The sequence below is a fragment of the Pseudovirgaria hyperparasitica genome (genome assembly GCF_010093815.1).
Source record: "Pseudovirgaria hyperparasitica strain CBS 121739 unplaced genomic scaffold EJ05scaffold_1, whole genome shotgun sequence".
NCBI classification, from domain to species: domain Eukaryota; kingdom Fungi; phylum Ascomycota; class Dothideomycetes; order Acrospermales; family Acrospermaceae; genus Pseudovirgaria; species Pseudovirgaria hyperparasitica.
In genome coordinates this window covers 178,761-201,580 of record NW_022985549.1, presented here as the reverse complement: position 1 = coordinate 201,580, position 22,820 = coordinate 178,761, and the positions used below count along the sequence as shown (strand labels likewise).

The 22,820-nt window shown below is 50.7% G+C and overlaps 9 protein-coding genes across 9 annotated transcripts; 4 read left to right on the top strand and 5 right to left on the bottom strand.

Moving 5' to 3' along the window:
* Positions 1–767: 767 nt before the first annotated feature.
* Positions 768–2,226, bottom strand: EJ05DRAFT_1428 (uncharacterized protein). The gene is made up of 2 exons (XM_033739249.1): positions 1,080–2,226; positions 768–1,026 (listed from the first exon to the last, which is right to left on the bottom strand). Exons 1-2 carry the CDS (start codon positions 1,794–1,796, stop codon positions 850–852), a joined length of 894 nt encoding a protein of 297 aa, XP_033604880.1. The 5' UTR covers positions 1,797–2,226; the 3' UTR covers positions 768–849.
* A 1,334-nt stretch (positions 2,227–3,560) lies between these two features.
* EJ05DRAFT_1304 (YIF1-domain-containing protein) lies at positions 3,561–4,921 on the bottom strand. Its single transcript, XM_033739143.1, has 2 exons — positions 4,526–4,921; positions 3,561–4,400 (listed from the first exon to the last, which is right to left on the bottom strand). Exons 1-2 carry the CDS (start codon positions 4,808–4,810, stop codon positions 3,657–3,659), a joined length of 1,029 nt encoding a protein of 342 aa, XP_033604879.1. The 5' UTR covers positions 4,811–4,921; the 3' UTR covers positions 3,561–3,656.
* Positions 4,922–5,087: 166 nt separating this feature from the next.
* EJ05DRAFT_481368 (P-loop containing nucleoside triphosphate hydrolase protein) lies at positions 5,088–7,195 on the top strand (the record flags this gene model as incomplete). The annotated part of the gene is made up of 4 exons (XM_033745061.1): positions 5,088–5,303; positions 5,370–5,655; positions 5,709–6,392; positions 6,444–7,195. 4 exons carry the CDS (start codon positions 5,088–5,090, stop codon positions 7,193–7,195), a joined length of 1,938 nt encoding a protein of 645 aa, XP_033604878.1.
* Positions 7,196–9,223, bottom strand: EJ05DRAFT_533985 (uncharacterized protein). The gene is made up of 2 exons (XM_033749150.1): positions 8,374–9,223; positions 7,196–8,125 (listed from the first exon to the last, which is right to left on the bottom strand). Exons 1-2 carry the CDS (start codon positions 9,103–9,105, stop codon positions 7,346–7,348), a joined length of 1,512 nt encoding a protein of 503 aa, XP_033604877.1. The 5' UTR covers positions 9,106–9,223; the 3' UTR covers positions 7,196–7,345.
* Positions 9,224–9,773: 550 nt separating this feature from the next.
* EJ05DRAFT_433782 (monocarboxylate permease-like protein) lies at positions 9,774–11,168 on the top strand (the record flags this gene model as incomplete). Its single annotated transcript, XM_033741620.1, has 3 exons — positions 9,774–9,921; positions 9,974–10,255; positions 10,309–11,168. 3 exons carry the CDS (start codon positions 9,774–9,776, stop codon positions 11,166–11,168), a joined length of 1,290 nt encoding a protein of 429 aa, XP_033604876.1.
* A 1,823-nt stretch (positions 11,169–12,991) lies between these two features.
* Positions 12,992–14,604, top strand: EJ05DRAFT_506155 (uncharacterized protein). The gene is made up of 2 exons (XM_033747790.1): positions 12,992–13,423; positions 13,480–14,604. The coding sequence occupies exons 1-2, from the start codon at positions 13,335–13,337 to the stop codon at positions 14,369–14,371; spliced, it is 981 nt and encodes a 326-aa protein (XP_033604875.1). The 5' UTR covers positions 12,992–13,334; the 3' UTR covers positions 14,372–14,604.
* On the bottom strand, positions 14,506–17,085 carry EJ05DRAFT_1203 (uncharacterized protein). The gene is made up of 4 exons (XM_033739070.1): positions 16,815–17,085; positions 16,605–16,733; positions 16,265–16,517; positions 14,506–16,176 (listed from the first exon to the last, which is right to left on the bottom strand). The coding sequence occupies exons 1-4, from the start codon at positions 16,850–16,852 to the stop codon at positions 14,641–14,643; spliced, it is 1,956 nt and encodes a 651-aa protein (XP_033604874.1). The 5' UTR covers positions 16,853–17,085; the 3' UTR covers positions 14,506–14,640.
* Positions 17,086–17,396: 311 nt separating this feature from the next.
* EJ05DRAFT_471451 (NAD(P)-binding protein) lies at positions 17,397–19,057 on the bottom strand. The gene is made up of 3 exons (XM_033742968.1): positions 18,778–19,057; positions 18,314–18,721; positions 17,397–18,267 (listed from the first exon to the last, which is right to left on the bottom strand). Exons 1-3 carry the CDS (start codon positions 18,811–18,813, stop codon positions 17,815–17,817), a joined length of 897 nt encoding a protein of 298 aa, XP_033604873.1. The 5' UTR covers positions 18,814–19,057; the 3' UTR covers positions 17,397–17,814.
* A 1,601-nt stretch (positions 19,058–20,658) lies between these two features.
* Positions 20,659–22,390, top strand: EJ05DRAFT_533981 (fructose-bisphosphate aldolase). The gene is made up of 8 exons (XM_033749149.1): positions 20,659–20,753; positions 20,820–20,846; positions 20,977–21,046; positions 21,100–21,169; positions 21,221–21,336; positions 21,394–21,449; positions 21,503–22,080; positions 22,139–22,390. The coding sequence occupies exons 1-8, from the start codon at positions 20,718–20,720 to the stop codon at positions 22,272–22,274; spliced, it is 1,089 nt and encodes a 362-aa protein (XP_033604872.1). The 5' UTR covers positions 20,659–20,717; the 3' UTR covers positions 22,275–22,390.
* The last annotated feature ends 430 nt before the right edge of the window (positions 22,391–22,820 follow it).

Sequence of the window (22,820 nt, the reverse complement as noted above, 5' to 3'; positions counted from 1 at the left end):
GAGTCGCTGTAGTCATTTGTGGAAGGTTGGACCCGTTGTGTTCGCAATACTGCAGGCAAAACGACCTTCTTCCAGATTTTTTAGCAAGTTTGGTGTGAGTGACATTTCGTTCATATCCTTCATCCAATCGATGCTCTAAGTGGTCGTGGTATGAGCGCAGGCTCTACACGTACGCCACTCAAGTCAAAATTTGCAAGGTCTCCAGACTGGGGTTCCGATGTATCTAGACGATCCAACCACTGCGTCTTCATTCCCGAGAACGCAGTATCACTTGCGACTTTAGGTTCCATGTACCACTTCATCGTGGGTGGAAGATTTGGGTACAGTTTTCGTGCTGTCGCCTCGACATTGAGCCACTGTAGCTCTAACATATGTGCCTCCTCATTGAATCTAGCAGCTTCCTCTCGGTCCACAGTCAAACAAGAGATAATCTTGTCCACGGTCATCATGTTCAGGACAAAGATGCTGTTCAAGTTGGCCGGTAAAGACACTAGGCGATCCAGGAGCCTCACAGGCACTGTTACCCACGAGCTCGATATGCTTTTAGGATCGAGTTTGCCATATGCATCGAACCATTCAAGCAGCCCTTTTCGCTGTTTCTGGACGCGCTGAAGTATTCCGACAAATCGGTCTGGCGGTGCCCCGTCCTGTATAAAGTCTGCTATACCACGAAGCAGGTTGGGCATTTCAGCTCCGAATGTGAACAGGGAGAACCACGCTGCTTCGGAAGGCTCATCCTCCAGCTCAGCGCATTCGAGGAACAACTTTCGCCATCGTGAAGTACCAAAGAAGCAACTCTGACGTGGGTTCACCAGTGCTTCGATCGGCTATAGTTAATTTTAGCGAGGGTCAACGACTAGAACAGGATCGTCGATCACTTACCACTGACATCGCTTGCGCTCGCAGTATGGCTCGATCGAATGATGTGCTATAATGCTCCGGGCCCCTCGACTCAAGTAATCGTATAGTCCCGGTCCTATGTCGGTTCCAGCCATCCGAGATATACCTTTGACCAGGGGCAAGCAACTGCGATGCACATGATCAGCCAATGCTTCAAATGTCAGCTCTGGTCTAATCACCTCAAACATTGCCAGTAAGTGTGAAGCATATAGCACATTAGTATTCATCCAACCACCAGGTGACTCGATCGCGTTCTGCAAGCTCCGCAGTGCTTTTCCATACAATCTCCAGACAACAACCTCATTTACGGTCCCAGCAATACGTTGATTCAGTCGAGCAGAGACGCAACGGATAGCATCATCAAGATACTCACAATACCCATAGTGACTTGGAAGATGCCTCAGCCACGATTCTGAGTGTCCTTGACTCAATACCTCCGAGATTCGACCGGGTCTTTTGTTCAATGAATCGAACGCGAATAACCCGACATCAAGCTCTCCAAGCACGGCAAGACTGACAATGTCCACCCCAAACTCGTTCCTAAGAGCAGCGTAATCCGTCACGCTGAGAGTTAGAAGAGGATCCAGTGCCATTTCAAACTCTTGCTCCTGGTCTTCACGTAGGTGATGTACGAGAGGCTTTCTTTTTCGCTTGACTTGCTTTGACTTGAACGCTCCTTGCTCAGTTGCAAGCCATCGATGCGTTTCGCAGGCTTTTGTTAGTGATGGAACTTTCTTAGTAGCGACTTGTAGATTTGTCTTGTCTCGGCCGCGATAAGCTACGACCATGGCTTGTCGGCGCACGCGGAACATGGCGTCCGGGTCGAGTCGACGGACAGCAGCATCCTTTGGATTGACAGACACGAATTCGAATGTTGGCGTTGACTTCGGTGGCATCTTGCAATATGCGTCGACGCTCGTGGCTTAAATTCGGTGTGAGCTGCTAGATTGAAGGAGGTTCTTCTTCTGTCACTGTTTGTTTGTATTGCGAATACAGGGTTGACCACTCTGGCGCACAGCTTTGGCGCACAGCTTTGGCGCACAGCTTTGGCGCACAGCTTTGCATACCACCCTCACAATCAAGGGTGAGTAAAGATGTCGGAAGATCAGCAGCACAAACCGTGTGCGGCTTCAAGCGTTTTGTTCAAGTGCAGGCGCAAGCAGCTGTCCAGTCCAGCAGAAGACCCCACAGCACACACACACTATTACCCCTTGAGATCGTTCACGCTACTTTGTCAGCGTGCCCATCGATATCCTACTGTTAGCGCGTTCACGAATGAAAAGCTTGTGCTTCTTTTTATAAATTGAGGCTGAAAATGTGTGTATTGTATCTTCTATGCATTTTCTATTGGAAGGACTGCTGATCGGTTGATGCAGGTCCCTAGATCGACAGAGCAGCTGGGCGTTACCCAACAGGGTATTTCCGAAACTAGATCAAATGGATGAGACCAAACGGGGAATGACGCCAGGTCTTTGGCCCAGCCTCACCAAAACTCGGGTCACCGCCACGGAGTGTGTCCAGTCGCTCTCAGCTCCCTCACGAAGCCGCGGCCGCTAAACATAGGCCGGAGGTGAGTGTGAATGCTCATTCAGCTACCCATCATAGAAAGCGGTAGGAAGGTTCTTTGTGAGGCTTATATTGCTGCGCAGTGGCGACTTGCGGTGGTGCTGTTTCTCCATCTAGGTATCTATCTATCTATCTATGGACCAATCAATCCAATCTGATCTTTACCGGCATCGATCCCCATCGCTGCACATTCGCAAATAACTAATCAACGCATGCTGGCTCAACAACGTGGCTAATACACCAGCACCTTAAAGGTTACACGGAACTATCGAAGACTCCGCCATCTACATACACTAAATAGCTTGTATGTAAAGCTTAAACAACGTTGGGCCTGACACGGGCAGGGCTGAGCTCACTTCCTCTGCTATACACCCGGATAAGCAGCTTTGACAATGCCATGACTCCTCATAACGCTGAGTTCACCGGGCGGATGACTATCTTCAAGACGTTTTGACCGCTACCAGTTGGGGGCTACTCTAGCCCAGTATCTACTTACCTACCATCATTATTCCGACTAATTAATTTGTACTAGGTACCTATCTATCTATGTAAGTGCAAGTGTAACCCCCCGGAATAGCCCCCGGGTTACTCGATTAGGCTAGTGCTCGAGAGCATCTGATAGGTCGCATGCTCACTCACATTAATTAAATAAGTGCTCTTTTTGCTTAGCAGACACACAGACATTTGTGTGGATAGATGGATGCAGTTGTTCTAGGCTCATGGCTGTTGCTGAGCTCTAGGAGGAGATTAAACTACTTTGTTGTAATTAGCGTCATTGTCACATGTGATTGTTGTTGTTGTTGGTGCTCCCAGTCTCGGCGAGGAGGAGGTATGGGATGTCGAATCCCGGGGAGAACTTGGTATCATTATCTTCCCTATTCACAACTGCCATGGCTGTTATCTTATCTTATAAGGCAAGAGATTCGTCGTCATCATATTTTCGTGCGTACGTTCTCCCCCATGGTTGCTTCTGGTGGTTGTCACCAGGAAACAGATAAGCTTTCTTGCAGGTAGAGGTGTATGCGTTACGATGTGTTTTGGTAGTCTACAGAAGAAGAACGGCACAGTTCGCTATCCATGTCTATCCAGGACCCCCTGTTTTTCCAAACCCCGTTCTCCACACTCTGTGCTCTTCTTTCGCCGTACTTCTTTCTCTGAGCACGTAGCGGCCGGTTATTGTGAGAATCGCTCTAGCGCGTCAAGATCCACATGAAGAAAAGCTGCGCGACATAGCTGTGGGCGAAGAGGAACTTCGTCCTGCGTCCCTTCTGCGCTCTCGCGGCATGTACACCCACGCCCGGCTGCGGCGCGCCCCACTCCATACCACCAGCCGCCGAGTCCGGGAGCAGCATCCAGCGCAGACTGCGGACGTAGAAGAGGCCGTTCGCGAGGAAGCAGTACAGGAAGATGCTCCAGCTGAGCCAGCCCCAGTGCGCATTCGTGCTGCCGCCCAGGATGCTCGTGATCAGGAGCGTGAAGATGATCCCAATGAACTTGTACCCGGAGTACGCAATCAGCTCGAGCCACTGGCTGTTCGCGCCCGAGGGCGATGTCGGACCGCGGATGCTGAGGAAGTAGCATGCGCCCTTGAGGAAGAGGAATTCGATGAGCAGGACCGAGGCCGTGGTGCCGAAGTTCATGCTGAGCAGGCGCGGGTGATATGTGCCCTTGACGCCGGCAAGCACGGCGTTGAGCAGGATATAGGTTACGAAGGTCATGGTTGGGATGTAGAGGTCGGGCGAGTTGATGTCTTCGCGCGGAGGGAGGTATTCACCGCCGGAGGAGGGGTCGGCGTGCGAATGTGACATGCGCTGTTGGCGCGACCATGGGCGGTGGCGCCATGGGAAGAGGATTACGTAGGTTTTTGTGAGGACGTAGGAGTTGGAGACGTTGAATAGATGTTTGAGGGCGGGGATGTCGATATAGCGATTGACCTGGAGAGGGATCAGTACGTGAGGGATTGTAGAAGACGCATAGCTCGTCCAGCGCTCGGTTGTATCAAAACGAAGACAGCCTCAAGTATACTATGCAGTAAGACTTGGTAGGAAAATTTACTTACTGCTGCGCCTGCCCATCCTTGACCTGCCGCGAGAGCATGTTTGGTAGCTTGAATGCCTAGCTGTGCGGTAGGGTCACTGGCGAAGTCGGTAAATGCATTTGGGTAACCAAAGGGAACACCTTGATGCTGCTGCTGGCCTTGCTGCGGTGTATAGCCTCCCTGCTGTGATTGAGGTGTAGGTGGCGGCGGAGAACGTAATTGAGGAACGGTCGAGACGTGCTGTGGAACCGGGTGATGTAGAGGTGGTGAGTGTGCCGGTGGTGGGTTGTACTGTCCACGATGCATTGTGACGAAGAGAGCGTGAGACAGTCCTAAGGACAGTGAATATCGTCAGCTCTGGGGGACGGATGGCCGATCGCGAAATTGTTTCTGAAGCGAGGGTGTGGTGTTGTATGTTGGATGTCGTTGCTGTTACAGTGTTACCTAGAAGAGAGTCAAACTTCTGGCGATCCCACAAACTGGCCTTCCGCTCCGCACTCTTGGCTTACTGCCGTTCGCCGCAATCGCAAAATCCACCACCCACCACGTTCACTGTCGCGATATTAGTTGTCTATGCGCCAGGATGCTCGACAGTTTTGAAATCGTCTCGACCTCTGGAGTTGTGCTGTGGTCTAAGCAATATGTGCCCGTCGGCGCAAATATCGTGAACAGCTTGATCCGGGATATATTCATTGAAGACATACGGACCAGCGGAGACCCAGGACAGAAACCCACCTACAAGAAGGAAGGCTACACTCTAAAATGGACCGTTGCGAAGGATTTGGGCCTCATCTTCGTGGTTTGTACGCCCCTGCGCAGGTCATCCATCATCCGAAAGCACAATCGCTAAATGACGTCGTTTTAGGCCGTATATCAGTCGCTGGTGCATATGACATGGATCGATAAATTGCTGGATAACGTACGCACACTGTTCACGGGCTTATATAGCGAACAACTCAAGAGCAAGAAATATAGCAGCACAGAGTATCCCTTCGACGATTATTTCGATCGACAAGTTCAAGAGTTAGAGTCCAAGAATGACGGACAGCCTGCCACTCCCGCCAGAAGGATACCAACGACCGACACAACTCCACCGTCGAGCTCCGAGGGTGAAAGCGCTCCGGCAAAGCCTTCTGTACAAGGCCTCAAAGGTACGTCAGCCAAATTAAAGTGCATTGCGAGGCATGTTGACCAACTGCGATAGTACCCAACCGCTCCATACACGCCGACAGCTCCGCCGATGCGACGCCGGTTCCAACACCAGATGCCTCAAGACCTGCGTCACCCGCAGCTCATATCTTACAAGCGAAGGGTCTACGGCCGGGCGGTAAACTATCCCGGCGCGACCGTCAACGAGCGAAGACTGCCAGTCCCGCGCCATCGTCTGGAGATGAAGGTCGGCCAACAAGCAAGGGTGGAAAGAAGAGTAACACGAAGAAGAATAGAGTGTGGGACGAATTCGGACTTGCCGATCATGCGGATGACAATACACAACTAGATTACTCCGCACCTGCTGACCTGGACGAAGCAACCTCGCAAGCAGTCGAGCACGTGGAAGAAAGCACATGGGGTAAGAGGACAGGAAAGGGAGAGTTTGTGCTCAAAGATTTGGAGGATGAGATGGACGAGATACTGTCGAAAGTCAGTGCAGGAAAAGAAAGCAGCAGCAATAGTACGAATGGTTTTGTAGGGTCGAGTTTGGGCGCTATTGGTGGTCTCTTTAGGAATGTCGTTGGAGGCAAGACCTTGACTGAGGCGGATCTCGAGAAGCCTCTGAAGGGTATGGAAGATCACCTCCTGAAGAAGAATGTTGCACGCGAGGCCGCTGTCCGGTTATGCGAGAGTGTCAAGGTCGATTTAATCGGTGCGAAAACTAATAGCTTCACCAGTACGAACCTGTTCTCTTAATTTCCGTCATCATCATGCTGACAGACAACAGCTATCGAAACTACCCTCCGCAGTGCAATGGAGCGTGCCCTTACCAAGATCCTCACTCCAACCACCTCACTCGACCTTCTCCGCTCAATCCAAGCCACCAATCGTACAGGCCGACCGTACATCCTCTCCATAGTTGGCGTCAACGGCGTCGGCAAATCAACCAATCTCTCCAAAATCGCCTTCTTCCTCCTGCAAAACAACTTTCGCATCCTCGTCGTTGCCGCGGATACCTTCCGTTCCGGTGCCGTCGAACAGCTAGGCGTCCATGTTCGCAACCTCCAAGAGCTCTCGGCTCGTGAGGGCGGCCATATTGATTTGTTCCAGCGCGGCTACGGCAAGGATGCAGCCAACATTGCTCGCGAGGCCGTACAACACGCGACCTCTGCAGACCCAAAATATGACGTCGTGCTCATCGATACGGCTGGTCGCCGGCACAACGATACGCGGCTGATGTCGTCGCTGGAGAAATTCGGGCAATTGGCGAAGCCAGATAAGATTTTCATGGTCGGCGAGGCGCTTGTGGGCTCCGACTCTGTAGCGCAAGCGCGGAACTTCAATGCGTCGTTTGGGTCAGGGAGAGGTTTGGATGGGTTTATCATTAGCAAGTGTGACACTGTCGGGGATATGGTGGGCACATTGGTCAGCATGGTGCATGCAACCGGGATTCCGGTCGTGTTTCTAGGAACAGGTCAGCATTATGCGGACTTAAGGACCTTGAATGTAAGCTGGGCGACTACGTTGCTCATGAAATAGGGCTCACGACAGATATTTTGTCATATCTATATACATATGTTCATGATTAAGCTCATGACTGTTGCCTCGCTGCTATGTGCCAACCCCCTCTTGTATACACTAATATGAAGTTATACCTCTCGTCATCACGTACTGACGGTACTTTATCGATCACAGCAGTTCACCCGTCAGCCTCAACAATCCAATTCCACACCATGTCCCCTCTCCCCTCATCCTCTCCACCTCTGCACACCACTCCGCCTCCCTCACAGCCCCCCGCCAGCCAAAATAATGCCGCAGCACCCACTGCGAATACACCATCGTCTGCGGCCCAAACGTCCCCATCTCGACTCTGTGGCAGTACTCGATCGATTGGCACAAAAGACGCGCAAGTTTATCCGCTTCGTCGCATACGCTGTGCAAGGGCAAAAACGGAGACGAGAGCGGATCCGTTGATCCTGACGGTCCAGCAGGAGGAACAGAAGAGTGAAACGAGCTTGAAAGCCGAGAGATGATCAGGAGGGTATGCAGCTGGAAGCCCCATGAGCATACGTGTAATGTCGCGATCTGTATGGAGCGGAACTCGAGCGCGAACGGGAAGAGCGGGGTGCCATGTCTTGTATCGGATGGATTTGTGAGGCGCGAGGGTACGGCGGTGTATGGTGGGGTGGGGGAGGAGCTGCGGATTGTGTCCTGCCAGGTGTAGATATCGCGGAGGGTGCTCCAGAGGGATGTTGTTACGGCGAAGATGTCTTCTTTGGGGGGCTGGCTTGGGACAAGGGGTTTGGATTGAGAGAATAGGTGAGAGGCCGATGCAAGAGTGCGTGGGAGGCGGGAGGCGATGTCGAAGAGAGTGTCCAGGGGATCGAGGGCGGTGTCGCCGGCCATGAGCGACGCCCAGCGGGACGGACTGACTGGGCCAGGTTGGTGGCAGGTGAGTTGTTGGAGGACCTGTGGTTCTTGTGAGTACAGGTTGTATCTTTGTGGTACTAACAATGTCTTGACGAGTGGTGAGGATGCCAGTTATATTCCGCTGTACTATTGAATCAGATATCGGTGGGGTGAGTGAGGTCCCGGCTGGTGCAATATCCTCCCATCCACGATATGTATACTATCTCGAGATAGCCGCTTCAAAGTTAGGGATGAAACTGGAACGTCGGACTCTGCATTTGCTTGGTATGAGGATGACGATAACTTACACTAATAATGCGGAGCCTAGAGAACAATCGAGCCCTTATCTCAGGAGATACATGCGAACAGCCCTTCCTCAGACGGAGGAGATCTGCGATTCCCTGTACATGGACTCGCATTCCATCATCTGTGGGACATAGGAATAGCTCATTGGTCGAGAGAACTAGAATAGACGCGAGAATATGGACGTAGCGACTCGGATCGTTATCGTTCAGCGCGGCCGACAGATATCCCAGAGTTTCGTGATATCTTTCCCAAGCTTGCTCACGTGTCACATTGCCAGTATTCGTGACAAGTACTTGGACCGTACAGAAAGAGACGAGTGCGTGATTGAGTGTCAAGCAGGGCTTCTCGAGCTCGCACACAGCTCTGAACCAAGTGAATGGGGCGCAATGGTCGGAGGTATCGCTTTCGACTTCGGGCTGTGGGAGGTACAATTTCTGCAAGAGTTTGAAAACACCTGCTCTGAAGCGGACCGACGACTCTGGTGTTTGTGATAGGCTCACCAGCTCATCAAGCTCTTCTTGAATAGATTGGATCTTGGACCTAGCTAACACAGAGGGCGCTGATACGGTAGGATTATCGATACTCCTGTTCACGAAGACCACTTCCTGCGCATAGCCAGAGCACTCAATGCCTGCTTTGGCGCATCGTCGGCATGCTGGACGCTCAAAATCGCATTTCACACGTCTCCTCTTACAGTCGTGGCAAGCCTTGCTTTTTCCAGCGACTCCCACCATTCTAGCATGTTGTTGAAGGCCAAGCTTTGGACCGGATTAGCTCCATACATGTGTAGTCTTACATGAGGCTGATATATGCTCGAGAAATGGCGGCAAGATGGGAAAGGCCGCACGGATGATTACCAAGAGTCAGATATGCGATCGGAGAATGCACTACTTAGTCTACTGCACTACATGGGATCCACTAGTTGTAACACTAGTCCCAATAAGGCTCTAAGATTCGAGTTGGAGCAGGGATCATAATGGCATCTGGCGTATCTGATCAACAAAGCCAAAATAGTCTGATCCATCAACAGCCGAAGCCGACGCCGACGGCGTTAAAAACAAAGCATATGACGACGGTCTTAACCTCTTCTCTTCTCCTCGCAGCCTCAGTCAAATGTCGAAACATGATACCGTATTAGGCATCATCTTTCGATCAGCAGGTGACTCAGGTCATCCCCTGCTCAATCTCTAAAAGTTCCAATGTAGAGTATATAACTATCGCAAAAGTTTCGGCAAGAAGAAAAGTCAGCTGCTCTCAACTCTAATCCCATCCTTCTTTATCGAGGCAGACAATACAATCTGCCACAATGGGATCCGACCTCGAGGAAAGAAAGAGACATTCTGCAGACAGCACACCCCAGCCCTCTGTCGATAACGAGCCGATACAACTACCGATTGCAGCTATGGCAGCTCCAGCTGCTGACACGGAAAAGCGCGCTCCAACTCTATCTGCACCTAGCAATGGGGACTTTCCAGATGGCGGTTTGCAGGCATGGCTCGTCGTAGTAGGGGGTTTCTGTACTATTTTTGCAAGCTTTGGCTGGATCAACTGTCAGTTCCTTCGCCTTCTACTGCTCAACACCTTTACTGACATGCGCTGTAGGCATAGGAATCTTCCAAAACTACTATCAAGCGAATCTCCTCTCGCATTACTCGTCGAGCGCTGTTGCGTGGATCCCCTCCACAGAGTCATTCATGATGTTCTTCTGGGGCCCAGTAGTGGGCAAAATTACCGATCATTATGGACCGCGGGTGCCCATTCTCATCGGGTCATTCCTCCATGTCTTTGGATTGATGATGACGTCGATTTCGAGGGAGTATTATCAGATCTTCCTGGCTCAGTCGGTGTGTAGTGCCATTGGCTGTAGCTTTGTATTCTATCCGGGTAAGTCATGTGGAATTACAAAATTTCCATCAGAGGGATTTACAGTATCTTAGCCATGACTGCATGCTCAACTTGGTTTCTACGACACCGCGCCCTGGCCATTGGTATTATGGCGTCCGGCTCCAGCATCGGTGGTGTCGTGCTTCCCATCATGGTCAATAGACTTGTAGTCCAGATTGGTTTTGGCTGGACGATGCGTGCGCTCGCGTTTTTGCTTCTCGGGATGGTCAGCGTTGGCATATTGACGGTCAAGTCGCGGCTTCCTCCTCTGAAGCAACCTTTGGCGCTCATGGACTTCATAGTACCTTGGAAAGAGATGCCATTCTTGCTATTGGGTATAGGCTCGTGGTTCCTCTATATCGGTGGTTTCATCCCGTTTACCTTCATCATCGTGCAAGCAAGAGCCCAAGGAATGTCGACTGGCCTGGCAGGTTATTTGGTATCCATCCTCAATGGAGCCTCTACATTCGGACGAATTATACCAGCGCACTTCGGAGACATTATTGGGGTATTCAATATCATGATTGCACTCACCAGCCTAGGCGCAGTATCATGCATTGCATTGTGGCTGCCGAGCACGGTCATGGAATCAGGCCAAACAAATGCATTGATCATTATTTTTACCATCTTCTATGGTTTTGCGTCGGGATGTGTATTCTCAATCATACCAGCCATGATTGCGAAGATATCTCCTGATGTACGGAAATTGGGCGTGCGAACGGGAAGTTTGTATGCTGTGTCCGCGACTGGTGTTCTAATAGGGAGTCCTATTGCAGGTGCAATCGCTTCTTCGAGTGGTAATGGGTTTCTCGGCTTGACGTTGTTCTCGGGTCTGCTGTTGGTTGTTGGCGCGGTCTTTGTGGTTGCTGCAAGGTTGAAGTTGACCGGGCTGAAGCTCATGGCTAAGGCGTAGGATCGGAAGACTGACCCACCTGTATTTCTTACACAGTGTACCGCTGTATATATCTAGATTGTACTCTCATATGGCAGCATTGATTGGGGTGGGAATGCATATGTAGGCCAACCGATTTCAGCGCTGTCCCCTCCGACAAAAGTTGTAAGAGCCACATAGAGTGAACGGTACTGTTAATACCCTTGACGAAATCGAAAGTACCTCCAGCTGGCAGGCCAGTTATGTCGAAGGGCAGCATATCCAAGTGACGAGTACCCGACAAGGAAAGACGGGCGGTCTGTGGAGCAAGTCAGGGTCCAGGTTCATGCATCTTTAGCCAGATGATTGCATGTCTCCGTAAATGTACAGATATCTCGACGTAATTTTGCTGGCTTAAATTGAGGAACGTGAGCTGTGACTCGCTGAGATCCTTGTTTCCGTAGAGGATGAATGGCCTGAAAGAATAAGGAGAAGTCTGAACAGATACTCCAGCAAGTTCTGGGTATATAAGTCCACAGATTATATCGCGGAGTTCTCGAGGCAACTTATAAAATCCAGATCTTGAAGGTTGGCTGGTAGTAATATCGAAAAATCAAAGCCACAATTTTTCATTCATCGAAGTCTTCATTCATAAAGTACCTCATAACGACCATATGGAGTTGAGAAGAGGTGGTCTATCCACTTCCTACCTCACGTCACTTCGTCGAACGATGCCAAGTTACAGATGTAGATACCGTCCTTAACTATGTCACAGGAGGTCATTCCACAATGTTTAAGTCGTCTAAGTGGGTGGAGATACTCGTTCGTACCTAGACTTGATCCTTGAGTAAGCGGAAAGCGCTGTTTAGAAGAGGGAATTTAAGTATCTTGATGTCCATGAGGATCAAATGATGGGCATCTGGCTTGGAGGTCATACTTCAGAGCTCTTCTCAAAACACATGTCATCTTTTGGTGTGTCCATGACTTCCTGACTTTGCATAAACAAGACTCGACGGTCAAACTTTCCAATTCCAAAGATTACTAGAGTACCGAAATGGCAAGCTGCTATTGTAATGGCCACTTGAGTTCAATTTGATTGGAGCACACTATGACTGGAAACATCTGAGAGACAGTGTTGAACGCTTGGCGTCAACTAGAAGTTGACCAGCCAGGAGTGCATCGGTCAATAGAACGATCAACCACTCTTTCGACGTCCTTGACTGACTGATTGAGACTGATACAAACCGGTTCTAGTCTCTCACCCTCTGGTACATTTAGCATAAGGCACTGTAAGCCATGCATTCGAGATATCTGACAATGCCACTTATTTTCTTATGCGTCTTGAAGTTCTAACAGAATGAAAGCGTCGTTTACCGCCCTTATATCTCCAACTCAATATGAGAGTAAAAATTCCGGGTCAACGATACGTCGATTCGGTGTACCTATAGAAACATCTTTCGGAGAAGGGAGATCTCGATATCGAATAAATTTGTGAGGTAAGAGGAGCGCTTTAGCTTGATTGTGCTTAGTTGCTCTATCCGAGATGGGCTTGAGCTCTAAGCTGAAACAGATTAATAGCTCATTATTTTCATGTACTTCAGTTTATGTTTCCAAGGTTGCTAAGCCTACAACTCAATATTCAAGACCGAGTAATGCTTGTGACTATAGATATATAGACATAGACCACGGTAAGTGACGAGTATATGGCTGTTAATCTTTCGACTCGAAAGTGTTCATAGGTTTGAACAATGCCCGAGAATTCATGACTAACCCGAACAGGACTAGCAGACTGTCACCACGCGTTTCAGATCTGGGGATCGAAGCTTGGACATGGATCATCATGAAAGGAGTTCGTTCTCCTCTATCACTGCCCATTCCACCTGTTCACTGCAACGTTTGCTCTCCCTTGTTCTGTCGCCTTCGACAACCACATCGACTCTACGTCGCCAGTCTCTCGTTTACTCTGCACAGCATTGTGTGCCTAATGAACCACCGCCCCTGCAACAATACTCTTCTATACCACATCGTCTTCGCCTCCATCGCCAGTCACATCTGCCAAACGCTTCACAGGCTATACAACTTGTTTGTTGAAACTACTCGTGCGACGTACATCAGGCATTGTTCTTGTCTATTCCTCTAGAGATTGTGCTGGTCATAGTCGCTGCAACCCAATAAACTTTACGACGTATATAGGTTGTGACCGTCGGTATGTCGCAACAGGACCTTGTAAACGGAATAAAAGATGCCCCCCAGACTTTCTCGTCCTGGGACAAGTGCATGGCAAAGACATACTGCAAGTACGATCAGGACTGTATGTGCTAGCTGGAGCTATTGCTAACACAGTCCCTGCCAGGTGGCCAGTTATTGTCATTATCATCGTCGGTGCCCTGATCGCCATCTCTATCATATGGTGTGTTGCACGATGCCTATGTTGTGGTGCCGAATGCGCTTGCTGTTGTTTTAAGTGCTGTGCTGGCTGTTGCGGCTCCGGTCGACGGAAAGACCCCGATCGTACCGCCGGTGTCCTCCCAAACTCCTATAATACTCCATACCAATCGCACCCTGCGCCTTCATATACACCTGGTGGCGGCCTCCGCTCGAACAACGATGCATACGAACCGCCGCAGTATGCGCGTTTTGACACCCCGAGTAGCAAGCCTGTGAATGAAGATGCTCTCCCACCAATGCCGTCATGGAGCGATGCAAAGAGCCATAGAATCGAGGATGATTCCCATGAAGATGTAGAAATGAAACCCCTTGCTCCGAATGGAGAATACGTAGCAGCAGCCGCGCCTATTGCCTCGCCAGCAGGTCGTTCGCCTGTGCAGTCACCCTCGGAGAATGGGTATTTTACTGGACAACAACCACACCAAAACCCGTATGGTGGAGGCTATCATGCCGGCCCATATAGACCTCAGAACAGCCGCCAGAACACGAATCAAAGCGGCTACGGTAGCGGTCATGGCTTTAGGCAAGACGCTAGTTACCAGAATAATAATGCATATGGACAAGAGTCTGGTGTATACCACAACCAACAACAGTACGGAGGCGACTATAGCAACCAGAATCAGGGCTACGAAAGTGGTCAGTACGCTCGCCAAGCATCGCCATATCAGCCGCCCCGATCACCTTATCATGGAAACGATGATGCTGGATATGGATACCAGCAGTCGCCGGTGCAGCCTGTTCAGCAGAGCGGATGGCACACAAGACAGCCAATGAACAACGGATGGCGAGAGGTATAATCCATTTTAGGGAGGCGAACCGGCCGTGTCGCCCTTCATACCTACTGTAACACGACATTTCACCAAATTTTTGATTATCTTTTGAGACATAGCGACGGCGCAACTGGCGTTTCGCGAGTATATCTGTCTTTCTCCGGCACGATACCACTTTTGTTTGCATTATGTTACATGTTTAGTGTAACAATCTGTTTTGACAATATAGATGCCCATTTCATGAAAACTCTACTTAAGTCAATATCACGTGTCTCAACATCACTCCCTAACTCTAATCAATGCCCCAATTGTGCGACTGGCACATACTGTACCGCTACATGCCCTTGTACTGGTGAAGAATATGGCGTCGGAAGGCCAGAGTATAGCGAGCTGTCCGAATTCATATGCATCGCCGGCATAGGATTGTAACCCGTATACGAACTACTATACGATGCGTCTGTACCCTGCAGCGGCATCACACTGGGCCGCACCACTTCTTTGCCGTCGTGTCCATGATTTTCGACATGCTCACGCTGCTCTCCATGCCCATGATGACCCTCATCCTTGTCCTCATCGAACGGCTGACCCGATTTCTTCAGCCGCCAATTCGCCGCAACGCGCGCAAAGTGGTCGCATAGCAGGATGATCAGCAGCAGCGCGACGACAGAGGGCAGAATCGCAGGCGTCTTGATAAGATTGATCAGAACGTCGTCCTTGGCGAGCGCGCCCAGGAACCCGACGCACACCATCATGCCCACAGCGCGAATGCCAATGGATGCATAGTCGAACATGTCGATCTTGTTCCGTCGGATCAGAACGAGGAAGATGAGCGATTTGAAGAGCAGGAAGAGCAGCGCGGTCCAGAAATATATGTACACGGCCCGCCAGCTCGACAGTGCGAGATCGAAGCCTGTCTGGTCTAACGGCAACTTCATGCCCAGCGATGCGTACAACGCGCCGATTGTGTCATATGCCAGCTGCCAGAACTCGACCGGATAGGGCGGTGCAGTGACTTCTGCGAGATTCAGGGGGTCGCAGATTCCGGTGCTGTTGCCGATGGCCCAGAGGTCATTGTTGATTAGACTGATATACCGATCGCTTTCGACCTTGGTGTCGAACTGGAAATACTCCAGCCCGGTCACAAGATAACTTACCAGCTCCTCACCGTCCAAGTTCGCCACGCCGCACGCATCCCACAGCAACTTATCCACTTTCTCCGTGTTCAAGAGCGTGTGATGCGCCAGCGCCATCTGCCGACTACCCTCGACAACACCCACAATACACAAATGATGAACAAAGTGCAGCGTCGACCAGATCTGCTGCCTAATCGTGCCGAAATGCCGATGCGGATGCGTATCAAAGTACAGCATCCAGACCAGTACCAAAACCAGGATATAGCACAGCGTCTGCCCACTCCCATCCGGCTCCAGTCCATACTTGCCCATCATGCTCGCAATCGTCTTCGTTACGCCGATAGCGCCCTCACCAATCACAATCAGCGTCAGCAGTCCCATCCGCTCAACGAGATGCGTCTTCTTGAAGCTGAGCATGCGCCACCGCGAGGAGATGGCAATGGTCAGCGCGCCTTCGGCCGCCATGACGGCCCACCACAGCGCGTAGATGCCGCGGTGTGTCTGCGCGGACTCGGCGAAGGCGGGCGTCATGGCGCCGAAGATGGCGGCGGCGACGAGGTATACGAGCGTGTTGAGCGCGAGGGGGAGGTAGAGCTTGCTGTAGCCTTTGCGAGCGTACGTGCAGGCGAGGACGACGAGGTATTGCAGGACGAGCAGGGCGCGGGAGACGACGAGGGTGTAGCAGAGGATGCGGAAGTTCTGTTTCAAAGGTGGATTTGTATTAGCGACCGTCCTTTGCATTCTGAAGAACCAGCTTTCGTTCCAAACAGCGGATAGAAACACTCACCGTATTGCTCTTCGCGTCTCGACTCGGACTAAATTTACTCCCGACCAACGCAAAGCCGACAAAGCACACCATCTGTACCGTCTTGCACGCGCGCTCGTACACACTATCCCGTGCAAACCGCACGTCGTGCAGGGTGATCTGGAACCACGTCGCCCATAAGATGGCGAAGAAGCCAATATATGGCCACACGCCCTTTGCGTCCGTGACAGAGTGATACGCCGTAAACGTCGCGAGATTGGCAGCGAAGAAGAGGCTGTTTTGGGGTTGTTCAGAAGACACAACCTGGATATATAGGAAAGGGGGGAAGGGGGAAGGGGCAAAAAGAGGGAGGGGGACGTACTCAAAGAACAACTCAATTGTATTTGCTTCATGCCGCTGTGCGAATACCAGCTCCTCGACGTCGGCGCCGACGAGTGGGGATTCAAGCCATGGCACGATGGTGTGTTTACGTCGTTTCTGGAGGTCGCTTCTGTGTGTATATATACCCCCATCAGCGCTTATCACGGAAATACAGCCAGAGAGATGTATCGGATGCTAGAAGACGACTTACGCTCGTTTGAGCGATGCGCGCTTTCGCCAGTTTGCCATATTTTACGAGGACTAGGTCGCAAATACTCAGGATAATAAAGGCAAGTCAAAAGGAAATCACTACGCAGACAACGTGATGCTATCCATCCATCCGTTCGCGTATCACCGAGTGTACCCAATGTCCTTTTATATCCTATCTATCTACCACCTCCACTCCACCACGCCAGCTGGATCTGAATACGAGCACAGGTTTCATTAGTGAGTAGTAGTATTGAATAGCAGCAATGACACCGAATCTTCTATTTTGGCACATCACCAAGGCAAGGAGGTCCCTGTCGGATGAAGTCCAGAACATGACGACCATAGCCACAGAGCCACAGAGACACAGACAGACACACAACGTGTAGCCAGAGATGTGCGCACGGCGCTCCGGTAAGGAAGGTTATCGCAGGCGTATGCCCCGCCTATACGAGAAGAGGCGGGGCAGATGGATGCAGGAGAGCGAGGGTAGAGCGAGGGAGTGAGTCTAGTCTGATGATAGAGACAAATCTTGGGAGTGTTCTGGTGGGCTGTGACAGGATAAGTAAACGATGAACCGGCGAAGCGGGCTGTATAGAGCTGTTCTTGTTGTTTTAGGAATGTTTGTAGTTACATAGATGAATGGTGTTGGTGGTGATACTTGTGCCTGGAAGATCTGGACTCGGGTGCGGCCGAGGATGTGGGGCGATCGACCAGCTGAGAGGGTTTTGGTTTGTGACACTTTGTGAGACGTGAGCTGAGCTGTGGGGACGATATTACGAAAATAGATAGTACAGCGAGCGCTGGATCGTGTTAGTGTGGCTGCATGCATGAGAGAAATGGTGCGGCGTGGGTTGGGCTGGCTATTGAGAAATGCGATGTCTGTGAATGGATGCATGCGCATGTGATGATAATGAGCTCGTGCAGTTTTGAATTGAACTCTGTACACATGCTTTCTGACATTCCGGTTCCAGTACCTCGTTTGGTGTACGATTGTTCCGGAATCATTTTGCGGAGACGACAGCCTTCACAACATCCTCAACATCCACAGCTGGTAGTCCAAGTCTCTCATTCCACGACTCACTTCCAAGCGTTCTCAGATCACCCCAAGCTTCCTTCCTGAACGCAGAAGCTAGGATCAGAGGACCAATGGCGCTGAAGTCGCCCTGTTGTAACTTCTGCAAGTTCGTCTTTGTCACCTCTTCGGTGCTCTCGTGGGTAACGCTGAATTTAGAGCCAGTAGTCTTTTCGTATACAGCCACAAGCTCGTTCAGAGTCGTAGTCAAAGATGACACGAAGACATATTTATTCTTCGTCTCACTTTCCTTCTCGAGGACCCTTGCGGTCGCGAGACCAACATTTTCTGAGGTGGTGCCCGAGAAAGGTACGTCACCACCGTCAGATATGACAGCTGTCTTGTTGCCAGCGTCAATGGGAATTAATTTATAGGCAAGGCACTGCGAGTGTGAGACTTCGTATACGTGGGTCCTGAAGGTGACTTACAAAGTCAATGAAGAAGCCAGTCACGATGGCGGTCCACGATATCTGGTCCTCCTTGCTCTCGAGGTACTGGACGACCTGGCGCTTGTGATGGAAAATGGGTACGGCCTCCACAGCTTTCGGATTCGTGGTGTCTGAGCCGAAATCGCTGGGGATGAATCTTTTAACACCGGCGGCGATGGCTGCATCAACAATTTTCACTTGGTCGGCGAAACCGTCGCCACTAACCAAACTGACGACTGCATCTTGGCCTACGAAAGCTTTCTCTAGCTCGGATGGAGTGTATTCAGTCTTTACAACGTGAATATGTGACGGGAATGTGGAGGTTGAAGTGGGTCTGGAGACAACGGTAACATCGAAAGACTGCTTCACGAGAGCTGCAAGCACATGCTTGCCTATGTTACCACCTGCCTAAGTGGACAATCAGTTGAAGAGTTAGAGATATGCAGCCTCGGTGGTAAACTTACCCCAAGTATGGCGACTTTCTTGATTGATGAGGCCATACTGTTTGTCACGTCTCACGAGTGTCGAGGGGTGAACTGAACTGAGCTGTCGTAGCGAGGAAGAGATTATGATTGGAAGATATGTCAATAGGATAGAGTTGAAGACGTAATAAGAAACCAAGACTGGGGCTTGCTTTCGACTTCATGGGCGACGGGGTGATATGCGCCTTTATACATTTCACGCACGCAGCCTAGAAGGCCTTATACGGAAGTATACCGTGATGATTGTGAGTATTAGCAATCATCTAGGCCTGGCGATAATGGTGCCACAAACACTCTTCATGTCTGATGATAGATGGATCCATGGTTTGTCAGCCAGCGCCACCAACAGCATCCCAACTTCGAAGCTTCGAAGCTTCATCAGCGACGTCCCAACGTCGTGCTTTTGTGAATTGTGATCACAGTCGTTCTGCGACGTCGCGATATCGTGCTTTTGTGGATTGTGATCACATTCGTCCTATGTGTCGAAATTAGATCGTTCTCGCGACAACATGCTCATCTCGTCGGTGATGGCTGGGCTATATCTGATTCTTGCGGATCTAGACACTGTATGCTGCATGAGCGGCTTCAGTGTGCAGCCAATGCTCTGGCGTTATAGTTTTCTGTGCTCTGTTGCTCTCAACATAACCAAGCCAGCGACGGTGTTTCGGGGCGATCTGTCCTTCCTCCGACACGGGTTTTTGGTCGAAGATAGTTGACAAGTGAGAGAAATGTTCCACGAAGAGCGGCCGTAGAACTGTCTGTACTGCCTCGAAGCTGAATAAGTTGACACTCATGATCGAAGTTCCATCTAATCCTGAATGCAACGACGGATAGACGAGTGGAAGCTTGTTGTTACCGAGGATATCGACGGCCTCCATATACGTCCTTGTATGGACGGCTAGTACCGGTCCACACAGGACCTAAACGCCTCGGAACCGGAGTCTGCTGCTGCGATATGTGAAGCCTCGAATAGGCTCGAATACGTCTCATATTGAACCGATAGCTACAGCGTTATTGTGGTAACATTTGGTCCACGGCCCATTACTCGAACTGGATATGCAAATGAATTGCTCTGATTCGCTGAAGGAGATGACCTTGCCCTGGCTTGGTGGAGACCGTGGAGTGTTGTGTCAGGATAGACCTGCCTCTGACACGCATCCATCTGACCGATTGCAAGTTCGCATAGGCTTGCTGCATACAACAAAGAGACATTGGACACAGAGTGTTGGACAGAATCCCATGATGGGCGCCCAGGTCGTACGCATGGCTGTAATCAAGCCGTCTTCGCTCGAATGGAAGTGAAGGACTTAGAACAAGCAGCCCACAGGGCTATGAAAGCGACATTGGAGGTTACTCGGGCACTGAGTACTGCGAAACAGATACCATAGATGAACGACAAGTCATTGGCGGCATGTTGAAGCAATTGATGCAAGTCGTGGTATTGGCAGACGAAGGCCTATCGATCCAAAGATGGCGAAGTGAAGGATTTGTGGATGCAGCGTCCGACCGATACCGCACTGACAAGAATAATGCCGCGATAGACAACGGATGCCAAGCAATGTATCACGACCTCAAACAATCAACAATGTCTTGCCGAGAAGAGATGAAGATTGCAGCATGTCACCTCTTACACCATCAGTCCGTAGCCGTACGAGAGATTTAACGGATCGGTGGATACCGGGTGTGAATGTCTGAATCTGATTCATGGGACCGCGCGCGTCAGGGAACTTGGCTGACTTGGCTGCCCCTCCCGCCCATTCACGCTATGCGTTCATCGCTAAGGTGGGGGGTTGTATCTTGAGCCCCGACTATACGTAAAACCTTTCACTCCGCGCACCGCTCTTCTTCCTCTTCCTCTGTCTTCCACATCACCAATTCCTCTCAATACAACCATATAAAAACACCAATCAGTCTACAGCGCAATGGGTATCCTTTCAGACCTCAACATAAAGCCCGGCGTACGTATCTCTTGCTCGAACAGTAGATCTGCAAAGAACCTCGGGTTACTGACTTCTGCGCTCTAGGTCATCTACGGCGATGATGTCCTCAAGGTACGACCGATGCTTCTTCCATACTCTTTACAGCCTGTGTAGGATGACATGGAGTTCAAAATTCATAGTCACTTGGATGCGGGACCTCAAGATACTCGAGAGATAGGGAGGGGCTGACAGCTATGCGCAGGTCTTCCAATACGCTCAGGAGAAGCAATTCGCTATTCCCGCCATTAACGTAACATCTTCCAGCACCGTTGGTATGTACCAGTCACTCTATACACCCTAACGCTTTGTTAACGTGGTCACGCAGTTGCCGCTCTCGAGGCTGCCAAGGACAAGAAGTCCCCAATCGTCCTTCAGTGCTCCCAAGGCGGAGCTGCGTACGTTTATACGGGGATCTGTCAGGAACATGGCGCTGACTAGAATACAAGTTACTTTGCTGGCAAGGGTCTCCCCGACAGCTCTGAGAAGCGTGAGGCCTCCGTAGCCGGTGCCGTCGCTGCCGCGCATTATATTCGCGCAGTTGCGCCTCATTATGGAATCCCAGGTGAGTTGATTGGCATTCGAATATGAAACTCTAGTGTGAAAGACTAACAACTTGTAGTAATCCTCCACACCGATCACTGCGCAAAGAAGCTCCTGCCATGGCTGGACGGCATGGTCAGTACACAATCACTCTCAACCGCATCAATGGCTAGGCTAAATTTTGATAGTTCGAAGCCGATGAGGCCGAGTTCAAGCTGACCGGTACTCCTCTATACTCCTCGCACATGATCGATCTCTCTGAGGAGGAGGTCAAATTCAACATTGAGACCACTGCCAAGTACCTAAAGCGCGCTGCACCGATGAAGCAGTGGCTCGAGATGGAGATTGGTATTACCGGTGGTGAGGAAGACGGTGTCAACAACGAAGATGTCGACAACAACTCCCTCTACACGCAGCCCGAGGACATTCTCGAGATCTACAACACTCTCGCACCCATCTCGCCTTACTTCTCCATTGCCGCCGGTTTCGGCAACGTGCACGGTGTGTACAAGCCAGGAAACGTCAAGCTCCACCCCGAACTCCTCGGTAAGCACCAGAAATTCGTCCAAGAGAAGATCTCCGCGAAGAGCTCCAAGCCAGTCTTCTTCGTCTTCCACGGTGGCTCGGGATCAACCAAGGAGGAGTTCAAGCAAGCCATCAGCTTCGGCGTGGTCAAGGTCAATCTCGACACCGATATGCAATGGGGCTACCTCATCGGTGTTCGCGACTACGTTACCAAGAACATTGAATACCTGAAGACCCAAGTGTAAGTCAACTCTTTCAGGGTGGCAGTACTGCAAGTTGCGATTCTGACATGATGGCAGTGGTAACCCCGAGGGCGCCGACAAGCCCAACAAGAAGAAGTACGACCCCCGTGTGTGGGTCCGTGAGGGTGAGAAGACGATGAAGGCGCGTGTCGAGGAGGCGCTCGATGACTTTGCGGCTGCTGGGCAGGCATAATCGGAAGAAGAAAAAAGCATAAACTCCCAACATTGAGCGGCGAAGGCGGTGTTTACGAGATTTCATGTGATGATGATGATGATGTTGTTGTTGATAGCCAGGAGGATATCATGGAGTGGTGGCATGGGGCAGGGGAGGGGGTCGAAGTTCAGCAGCAGTAGTCCTTTTTTTCTAAATCGTAGACGATACATCACAACACACGACTCCCCACTAGCTGTTATACTGTGCCTACTAGCACCACTATCATCATCATATATTTCCTGTGAACCATTTTCGTTATAAAAAACACTTCTACATAGCTCAAAACTTCACCCCTTCAAAATCCCCCACAAATGCACCAAACTCCCCAGCACAACCCGGTCCCATGCCCACCACCCCTGATCTCCTCCTCCTCCTCCTCCTCCTCCGAACAACCCCAGTCCACGCAGCCCAACCCACACCATCCCCACCCTCAGCACCAAATCCACAAAATCCACAACCCACATTCCTGCCGCTTCAAAACCAGCAGCAAGCCTACTAGCTAGAATGACCCTCGCAGCAGCGCGC